Source organism: Macrosteles quadrilineatus, unplaced genomic scaffold (assembly GCF_028750875.1).
Source record: "Macrosteles quadrilineatus isolate MER2022 unplaced genomic scaffold, UCM_ALF_1.0 Scaffold_3__2_contigs__length_128488019, whole genome shotgun sequence".
NCBI classification, from domain to species: Eukaryota; Metazoa; Arthropoda; class Insecta; order Hemiptera; family Cicadellidae; genus Macrosteles; species Macrosteles quadrilineatus.
In genome coordinates, this window is record NW_026542596.1 from 99238174 (window position 1) to 99249528 (window position 11355).

The following is an 11355-nucleotide window of genomic DNA, read 5'->3' on the forward strand; positions in this document are numbered from 1 at the left end:
GCACAGTTTGAGAATATTATGATAACAATTTATTGGTAGGCACTGAGGCGTGAACCCACGACATTGCTGCCATGAATTTGTAGTCTGTCACACTACCCTCTCACCAAAGTACCGAGATCAATCAACCAAGTTTCAACAAATATCCAGTTTTATAAAGTGAACATTTTTTACCAATCAGAGCACTTGCTGTAAAACCGAGAATACTTTTCCTTGAAAACAAAAATTTAGCATCGTCCATAAAATTTGACACAAAATGTTATTTTGAAGTAAGAATAATTGTCAGTATGCAAATTATATGAATATAAATTAGAAATGAACACTGCTATTAGAAGAAGAGATTTTATTATTTTAAAAGGCAGCATGGTTAGCATTACGGCAATCTAATAATTATTACTAAGATCTGGAACCAACATATAAATGACCAAATTGTCCGTTCTAATTTTTTTAACCAAACTTTTCTTTGGTCGTGCAAAGAATTTTTTTTTTTCTACACATTTAATCTTTATAGTGTTGAATAGACAGTTTCAGTCCACTAGATGTCAGAACTGTTAGACTATTTCCTTATTATTTTTGTCAATTACCTATATGACAAAGGTATGTTTTAAAATTTTGTTTTAATTTGCACTGGTAAAAATTTTTTAAATTTTCAACAAAAAGTGATAAGGTTATCAATATAATTTTGACTTTATGAGTACGATGAAATTTAACTGTGCTTACAACAGTTTTGCACACACAGCCTTCGTGGTCAAGGTCAAGTATGCATCCCTACCCAAAGATCCCCTAGTTCTAAGTACTCATGCTCAGTTGATTTAATTTGTTGTTGAATGGAAAATTTACAACTCTGAGTTGTCTAGACATGTTTAGCCAAGTGTAAAGGTTCACACCTGATACTTTAAATAGCAAGGGCTGAAAGTGTTCAAGCGGTGAAGAATTCACTAAGTTAAATATTGTCTTAAATGAGGCTATTTAAATTTAACTGAGCTGAACAAAACATTGTACATATTTTTTAAATTGTTAAGTATGCACTATAATGCACCTCTAACAAAGCCATTGGGTCTAAAATTACTCATCCTAAATTGTTTTGTTATGCTGTTGAATAGAAATTTTACAACTCTGTATTGTCATGACATGTTTAGCCAAGTGTAAAGATTCACACCCGATACTCCGAATAGCCAAGGCTAAAAATGTTCAAGCTGTGCGCAACATAAATCCAACAGGGAGAAATAACATTTGTTTTGACACATTCTGACTTTTAGATGCTCACCATTTTACGAGATTTATTGTTGGTTTGGACTTTAACATATAATTGATTTAGTCAATATATTTTATAGAACTTTTATGTTAAGAATACAGTAAAAAGGTTTAAGTCAGATTATTTAAATTTATAGATTTAGTACAACTGTAAATAATACAAATCGACTGATTGTAATGAAACATATTAATACTTCAACAAAGTATTAATCTAATCTCATAACTTTCTGGGTAGCCGAGTGGTTATAGTGTTTGCTTTCAAATCTGAAAGTCTCTAGTTTGATTCCAAGCGAAATCGTTTCCAGACCAAGATGCCATTTGTCATTGAGCTACGAATTAATGATGCTATCCAACAAAAAAAGGTAACTTTCTAAAACCTGTAAATTTTAGTGTGAGGGTACTGAATAGTTAAGAAATGGTATGAAATGGCCACACTACAGTAAGGTTATCAGACATGGGCCGATGGGAGGAGGCCAGGGAATGTCTCTAATTAATGCCGTCGTCCACATACCCCAAATGCATTATCTGTCTTGCCAAGTATTGGATTATGTAATCAAAACAAACATTACCGCTGCACTCAGATGATAATGTTGTCTCTATAGTGCAGACAAAGAGTTGTAGCTTCACATTGTATAGCTGCGATTTGTTTCAACTTGGTCGCACTTCAAGTGTTTAAGAGTAATTAAAGAGATGGTTTTGATCTTTCTTCGGCTAAACGAGGCAACACTGTACCAGCTTTTTTAAAATTATTGTAAACCATCATTAATACGGAATCGGAGTTGGAATGAGTTTGGATTTATGAAAATTGGGAGGCAATCAAATAATAATAACTAGAGGTCGTCCAGTGGTAGAAAACTTGACCAAAAATATGTAATGTACACACTTCTCTATTTTCACCCCACGCTGTAAATAAAACATGTGATAGGGATTTCTTTTGAAAGAAGTGTCTTGAAAAAAACATTTTGTATCAAGGGCTGTAAAACAATTTTGCCTATGTGGCAACATGATATGAATGCCGTCGTATCACGTTGTGTGGCTTCGGACCGGAAGTGTTTCCCATAGCAAAAGCTGCATTCTACGTTCATAAGTCCAATGTCTGAGCCACAAAACTCCCGAGGCTTCTTTCTACCCGGCCAGTTAATGTTCACCGTAGAGGCATTTCAGAATGATACTTGAATGTCACTCATGTTTTTAATAAACAAATACAGTAAAATGATCAAAATTTCACTAAACAAAACGGAAGTATATAATAATCGGACATATCACACAACACACAATCAGTGCAAAATCGGACTCACCAACCACCACCATTGACTATTGGATACTGAAGTGGTTGTAGTAATAGTCAAAGCCACCACTGAGAACTAAATTTATTTATGTTATTATTTTGATTTTATATTTTAGATGATGATTGCTTTACACCTGGTGAAAATACCACAAAAAAGTTTATTAATGTATACACGCCAAAGTGGTTTGCAGTGCATTTAATACAATACAAATTTTATAAGTATACATGTGATTGGAATTTCTTTGATTTGTTTTGATTTTCTGTTAATATTGCGTTGTTATTTCGCCACCAGCATGGCAACCCTTAAGGCTCATGTTAATTTTTTGAATTTCAAATTCATTTTTTGTACTTATTTTTTAGCCTTTTTAAATTTTTAAAGGGATTCTGCACATCTACAGTAAAATATCTTTCTAACAGTATGCATAGATTTTCCCTGCGATGTACACGAGCTAAGAAAAATGGTTTTAAAGAAATATGCTTGCCTATTTAATATATAGATAATATGAAGAAAGGCAGGTATTTTGGGACCGTTTGTACCCCTTGTATGTAGACACATTTTACATAATAAATCAAAATGGTCATAATTCATAGTTTAAAACAATGGTGCTATTTTCCAGTAAAGATACCAGTAGTCCTAAATTACAATAAAAAATAAAAATAAATTTTGAAAAACTTCTGCACTGTTAAACAACATCAACTGTTTAATTTACTGGTATTTCTAACTTAGCTGCAAGCCATTTGCGTAGACTTTGTCCGGATTAATAAGTGTTTCCTCCAAATTATTTCATTCCAAACTACCCAATAATTTTAAAGGTTTATTTTCATCTCTTTCTCCAACATAAAATTTATTTTACATCATACCTTTACCACTACTGGGTATAGACAATAGACAATAGACAAAGCTTTATTGTACATGACGCCTGATACAATAATTACAAAAGTAATTCCCAAGCTGGTACATGGTCAATTTATATCTAGGTTCCTTAATCTAATTATACCCTAACAAGAGTAAAAACTATTAAAATTTATCTTTAAAAAACGTCTGAATTTTGTAATACGCTTTCTGGCTCAAAGTCTCTTTCAGCTTATATGTAAAATTTGATTTTGATAAAGTTCTGTATGAATTGGGTAAATGATTGTAGATTTTTAATCCCATGTAAAGAGGCCCAGTTTCAAATTTTGTGTGCGAATGTTTTGGATATTGAAAAGTTTTGTTATTATTTCTGGTTTGATAGTTATGATTTATTCTATATTTTTCATAAAAGAAAGGATTTGCATGAACATACTTTGCTATTTCAAATATATAAAGAGATGGTAATGTTAAAATGGAATGTTTTTTGAAAAAAGGTTTACAGCTTATTTAGACTTCTTGTGAAAAATAGTTCTGAGAATGGACTTTTGGCAAGTGGACGCTTTCTTGGCCTCTACAGAGTTACCCCATAGAGTGACGCCATAAGCCAACAAAGAATGAACGTATGCATGATATACTGTCAAGCAGACTTCTAGCGGCGTGACCTTGGATAGTACACTCAGTGAATACCTTGTTGACCTTAATTTTTTATTTAGATGATGAATGTGGTCGGACCAACTTAATTTTGAGTCTAAATTTAGACCTAAAAACTTAACAATTTTTGTATTACTGATTGTGGTGTCTGTAACTCTGTTTCTGAGTTTAAATTAAAGAATATTAGTTTTACATTAATTTAATTTCAGACCATGGCTCTCAAACCGCTCATTGATTTTTTTAAATTGTGCTGTCAAAAGTTAATTTACGTTCACTTAGTGTTTTTCTTTTTAAAAGAGCAGTTGTGTCATCGGCATACAAAGTGAAAGCACAGGAATTTGTGGAAAGGAAATTAGGCGAAGTCATTAATAAATATAATAAATAATAAAGGCCCAAGTATGGAACCTTGCGGAACACCATATGTAACGCTGGCCCAGTTAGAACAATATTTTATTGATTTTTTTATTACTATTGTGCGCTGCTTTCGATTGAATAAGTATGATCGTAATAATTCTAGAGCCATTCCCTCCAAGCCAATATTCTTCAATTTGATCAGCAGCAACCTGTGGTCCACACAGTCAAAAGCCCTGGATATGTCACAGAAAACTCCTGCAGTCAACTGTGACCAATCCAGAGCTTCAAGGACACTACTAATATAAGTAAAAAGAGCATTATGTGTGCTTAGATTTCTTCTAAAACCAAACTGCTCTTGACACAGTTTTGAGTTACATTCCAGGTAATTTGCAATTCTAAGATGAATAATTTTTTTCAACAACTTTTGATACATTACTGAATAAAGAAATTTGTTAGTAATTTTGACTGTTATTATGAGTGCTTTTGTTTTAAATTGGTCTGATTTCAGACAATTTTAGCAAGTCTTGAAATTCACCCTCACTAAATTATTGATTGATGAGTTTAGCTATAATTGGTATTGTTATATCTTAGTGTTTTACGATTTGTATGCACTTAGATATCACAACAGAATGAAGGGCCTGTGTAACAATCTTGACACATAAATAAATATTATTATGAGGTAAATTTAAGTGAATAAGCACAACCACTGTCTGGTAGCTGCTGACACAAAAACTGTCTGACGTAAAGGTCTGAAATATGAGGAATGACAAAAAAACAGTTAGAATGAAAAGACAAACAAAATGAGTAAGTATACCTCAATTGAAAACAGGATGGCAGCGAACGTGTGAATGAGTACAATAATTTGTTAAGACATAGAGTATTTACTATGTAAAGAGATTCCCTAGTGTATGAGAGTAAGATTCAAAGATATCAATGTGGCTCTGTTAATATCTGGACGGCCTTTAGTAGATTTGTCATCCTTATAGATCAGCTGAAGACGATTCGAATTTTAGTTCTGTACGATGCCACTAGGTTTGTTTTCATGTTTTCAATTTGTTATATGTTATTTAAGTTATTTAAAACGTCGTTTGATCAATTGAAACGATATAATCATAAACAATATTTCTTCCCCTAGTTGTATTAAAATCAAACAGTAAAGCACAAATCATGAACTCTAAAATAATAGAAACTAAATTTCATTGATACTAGCAATCAGTGTTACCAACATGAACTGAATACGAAAAACGAGCTTCAAAATTGGCAATGGAACGAGAAGACTACTTGTGTTGGTTAGTCCAGGGGTGCCCACAAGGGGGGGCCATGACGCAGACTGCGTCATTGAAATTTTAGGGGGGGGTTGCAAAAATTCAAATGGGGGGGGGCTAAAGTTAATTGAAACAGTGTTTAACGTGACGACAATCAAAAATATATTACGAAATTTCTAGATGGAAAGTAGATTAATTAATAACAATATTTATATTATTGAATTCAATTAGTTAAAATAGGATTTTAGGATAGTTTAGGATTCATGTAGGAAGTTATTATTCAAGATTATCAAGACGTGAGATCTAAGAGGGAGCGCACGGGATGACTCAACTGCTGTGATAGATAAAAGATTACGTGTGACAGACACGTCCAGCTACACCGCGACTCAGCACAGAACGCTTTGTTGACATAAAGCTCATTAAAATACAAACAAGTAGCATAGGCTACAATACTTTACACTATTGTGTAGATACTCAATTACCTGAGTTAATAGGGAGGGGGGGTAATGAAAAATACGGTTGATCCAATATAGTATAAAAAGAGATGACAAACCCATTAAAACGCTGTAAACAGCCATTAACGTGACGATTTGCATTTTTGTATACGAAATTCAATATTGCACAATCATTATTTATTGTGCAATTACATTATTATTATACATTTAAAATCATTTATTTTGGTTCAGTGTTCAGTTGTACAAACGGCAACGTTTAAAATTATAGCTAACTCAAACTCAACCAATAATAACTAGCCAAACACGGCATTGCTATAGATAACGTAAATATTAAAGGAACCTTTAGAAAGTGTTATAAGCTACTGCTCAAGATAGACAGATAGGCTACCGATAGGTGCTGTATCACAGCATATAGGAATTGATAGATAAGTTAAAAAAAAGTGTAAAATTATATTTAGAGATAATAAAAAACCATTTAAAAAAGAATGTAACTAGAACAATCTTGTTATTCTTTTTCTTTGTTCTTCTGTTCTTTATTAGGTTTCTCTTCAATTCATACACAAATTCAACAAGTCGCCATATTTTTAGGCCTACTCATTGCCCAATCACAACCTTACTAAAGTTACCATGGTTACTAATCACTCAATCACTAAGCATTATATCGTCATCATTCCCCAGCTGTTGTATCTGAAATCTGTTATAACATAGCGCACAGCAGACAGAAGTGTAAAACGGAGCAGACGATTGTTGGCGCAAGCGTTGTTTCCATTTCATTTTCATCAAAATTTGATGAGCTGTGATGTTTCCAAAGGGAGGGAGAGGGGGTCGTTATATCAAGAGAAAGACGCTGACAATTCGTTAAGCAGATTTTACAAACGCTATATAGATATTCTGGCAATTAAAAATTCCTTAAATTGAGGTGACCTATAAAGCTCTAATTTTTTTATATAGAAAGATAAGTTTTCCAGTCCTGTACAACACTGATTCACGGTCTTTTCCAGGTAATCAAAATTCAAGTACAACTTGATACACACAGAATCTCCGGTTCCCGACCTGGATGATAGCTAGTTATTTAATTTAATTTACAGTTACATATTACCCGTGATAAATCAAACCCGTTATGCAAGCCAAAGCCACACGGTTATTAATCTCACTTATGGTTTTGAATTTGCTTACAAACGTGATCAGAAATGGTTAGGGCCTACACAGTATTTGTAAACAACAATTGGGTTTTTGATCGTCCGTTATTTTATTTACAAAATAGTGAGGCCATATTTTAATGGCTAAGGACACTCTCGCCAATCCTGTGAATACAATTAAACCATTAGAATCATAATCGGTACTCTAGTTTTTTTAGAGTAGACTGCGTAAGATGCCTTCCGGGCCATGGCAGCCGAACATAAATTGAGATAACGTAAAATAACCCAAAACGAGCTGTTGGCCCGTCCTACGTACGGGGATCGAGTAGTCCATTAAAATTGTATATAGTGTGTCTATTACTAATTCAAGCATAGTTTAATCAGCTCAAGATTTATAGTAAAGAAAAAGCTGCCAAGATGAATTAAAACATGTTTTCATTGTTATTTTCCCAACTTTTCATAAAAATGTCGAGTAGTAAAATAATTTTCATAAGCTTTCTTTTGAAGATTCGTGAGCTTTGATTAGTATACAGCAATGGTTATAGAATCTTACTTATTTCCTATAATCAATGACAAAATCACAGAGTAAATAAACTAACCTAATAGTTTTATAGAATATTTTTATATCCATCCAGCTGGTAGTTATAACAAATTATATTGCACTAAAACAAACTAAATATTTTAAAGACTGCTCAAAAAATAAATTAGAACATCTAGTATTTTATTATGTGTATTTAAATAAACTCTCATTCTCTTACCGAATAAATGAACGTATCAATGATTAAAGCATTACACATATTAAAAATAAGTCAATTCTACGTATGTCATTTCATTTTCATCCAAAGGCTGAATCTGTGTCGAAAACGCTGAATGTTTACAGCTGTTGCAAATGATATTATGTCAAAAGCTAGAGTAGAATGTTAGCGTCGGCTGCTAGACTTTTTAAAATTTTAAACTAAATTACTAAAAAACTGAAACCCTAAACTAAAATTATGGCTTCGACATTCCCTAGTTCTCAAAATTATCTTTCTTTCAACACAAAAATCATGAAAATTTGTCAAGTGGTTGATTCAGAATCGTGAAATAAAAAAACCCTGTCACTTTTAATATATAAGATATGTATCATTCTGAGCAATGTACAGACAAAACTATAACTTTATTTATATAGATAACTGGGTTTTCAAATAGTGCTGGGCGGGGGAATTATGTTTCTCATTTGTTGTGTACCTCATTTTTTTATGGTGGGGGGGGGGGCTGTCGCTCAATTGGGGGGGGGGGGCGTCATGAGTCTAGGGGGGGATGGGCACCCCTGGTTAGTCTATGATCCAGACAACTACTTCACAGCAGTTTGGACAAATGACAAAAAAATAAGTTAGAAATGCACAGCTGTAAATTAAGACAGTTTTGTTGCCCAATTTACAGTTCTTTTTCAGTTTCATGTATTTCAAAATTCAGAGTACCGTACAGTATTCAAGCAATTTTCTGTTCAAGAAGTTTCACACAAGGGTACCTAAAAAAAGACCTCTAAATACCACTGATTTTCTTCATATTAAATTTTACAGCAAAGCCTAGTTGCTGATTAGGAGTTTTTTTGAAAAGGGATTGAATTCAAATAGCTTACCCAAGAAAATGAGACAGGACATAGCACTAGTCCAAATATAAGACCTCTTCAGGAAGTAGATTGAAGATAAAAGTTATTGTAATGCAATTGTCTATCTATTGTTAGCTCCTCGACTATCATTTTCTCAGATAAACTAGCTGAGCTCTAGTCCTTGATAAAACTGTCTTTATACTAATACAAACAACTTGGATACCCAACAAGACTGGATTAGTAAGGGTTTACTGAGCTCAAATATTTGAGAGCTTTATATAGAAATTTGTTTTCCGTTTCAACAAAGGCTACATTAGTAAACTAAGTTAACGGCTTATAAAGCAGAGCACATGTTTAATGTCCTCCCAATATTCCCTCTGTGTTGGTGTTTAGACCACAAGTAAGGATTGTTGTGGGTAGTTAAGCTATTTCTGCAGACATTTTTCAGTAAGCTCTAGTTGCAGACCCTTAATCAGGATTAGCCATGATGGATTGCAAAGCTTAGCTGTGAATAGCTACCAAACTGTAGTGTCACACTAAACTTTAATTATTTCCTCATTTTTCAAACCCAAGAGGGTTTTAATTTAATTGTGTCTAGCTTGTTGATTTAACCTCAACAGCTTGATTCAAGTCCAAACAATCAACAATTAATTTTTAATTTCTGAAATGCTTTCAATAAGTTTGTTCAAACCATGCTGTACAGTCTAACTTTATTGGAAATGAAATCAGTAGTTCTATTCGCCTAGTAACTGTTAATAACAGAGGTAGGCCTACATGGGTACACTGGTTTCATTTTGCCTCGGAAACAAGTTTTGGACCCTAATAAACTGACAGTTTGCTCACGTGTCACCTGGTATCAAATTATATCATGTATAGTATCTGTACACAATGATATTAATTTATCTGGGTAGTTAAGTTATTATTTGATTCACCTTAACATTTAAGTTTTGCTGGTTTCAAATTGAGCAAAATAGACTCTGGACCCATATTCTATTTGTCATTGAGCAATAAATAATCAATGATATCTAATTAAAGTCGACATACAGTATATATACAGTAGGACAAGGATTTTGAACATTCTCTAAAAAAAACGCAACAAATAGACTAACAATGGCGTAGAAAAACACAAATAAATGTAGTTAACATACCTCGAGTAGCAGGAGGTAGGTTGAGCAAGGTGTTTGAAGGTTGTGTGAGCTGAGTGGAGGTGGTGGCTACATCAGGCATAGACACCGTGGGTCGCAGTGCCGGGGGAGGCCTGTGTAGTGTCCTGGCCGCAGTCACAGTGCCTGTACCTCCTGGACCAATGCTGATCTGCAGATGGGACTGGTAACCCTGGCGGGGGTCGTACGAGCAGCTCGAGTAAGTCAACCCTCCACCCCCGGATCGGATGTCTATGGGCGGCTGAGGGTCGGACGAGGGTGGTCTAAGTGTCAGGTTGACTGAAGTATACGGTCTGGAGGGTTCAGGTAGTCTGTAGTGAGGTGTCGGTTCCACGTCCAATGACGTAGTGTGTCTCACATTCACTGTGACCGGAGGGAGTGGCGGGGGGTTGCTAGGTGTAACAGGGGCCGAGTGCGGAGAACCGTACGACATCACACTCACTCTCGTCCTCTCACAACGACACACATCTTCACTCCCGCACTCCACACCACGCCGCCACTCGTCGCTTATCGACAACCTTGAAAACGCACCAATTTGTTCACCTTCGCGTTTATTCAAGAACTCTTCCGAGTATTGTTTGCACATCCGCCGTGCTCCATGCACACACTGTAGACTGTCCAGAGACTGTCGTCCCATGAGTCTGCGGTCAAAGTCCCACACAGTGTCCTCCAGCGGTAGAGTGTCTGGTCTGCAAGACTCCGCGGCCATCCTAGCCACTCTGCCTCTGTACGCCTGGTCCTCCCTACACAGCACTGCCTCACATGCCTCTCTGTCGTGTGAGTTCTGAAACAAACAGTCAGGTTACAGTTGTATTACCTACCAATAGAAATAGAGAAAGTGTGAGTGAAGAATGGGTGTAGAATGAAGGGAGATGCACTGAGGAGCTTTGTTACTGACTATGACCAGCTGTTTCATTGACCTCAGCTGTGATTAAAAGGACAACTGAGCTGATATGTGTCTGAATAATGGGACTTAAAGTGTTAGTGTACTTAATCAACTTTTAAGATAAGGTGCTTATCCTATCCCATCTTAAATCCTACTAATAATACTATTAGTGAGAATGTTTGGATGTATGGATAGATGAATGTTTGTGACAAGTAAACGCAAAAAATACTAAACCGACATGGTTGAAATTTGTTAAATGATGATAGCTCACATTCCCGATTAACATATAGACGTATTCTTATCTCAAAAATCCTTTCGGGCTCAACCCAAGTGGCTCTGGAGTTTTCCATGTTAACCTTATGAGTATGCATATTATTTTAAAGGAATTAAAGAATTTTGTCAGCTTTTTCGGCTGCACAAGTTGGTTCTATGATATCAAATAGGGTTTAGGTGCAGTGG

The 11355-nt window shown here is 34.9% G+C and overlaps 1 protein-coding gene across 5 annotated transcripts in view; it reads right to left on the bottom strand.

Annotated features, from left to right (window-relative positions):
* LOC128988717 (TGF-beta-activated kinase 1 and MAP3K7-binding protein 3-like) overlaps nucleotides 1–11355 on the bottom strand; it is an 80714-nt gene that overhangs the window by 34389 nt on the left and 34970 nt on the right. For all 5 annotated transcript variants that reach the window (XR_008490420.1, XM_054410290.1, XM_054410291.1 and 2 more), the window contains one exon: nucleotides 9996–10794. Coding sequence is in view for 4 of the 5 variants with exons in the window: in XM_054410290.1 (XP_054266265.1) it covers nucleotides 9996–10794 (799 nt within the window). In the remaining variant the exon portion in view is untranslated. The remainder of the gene's footprint in view (nucleotides 1–9995; nucleotides 10795–11355) is intronic.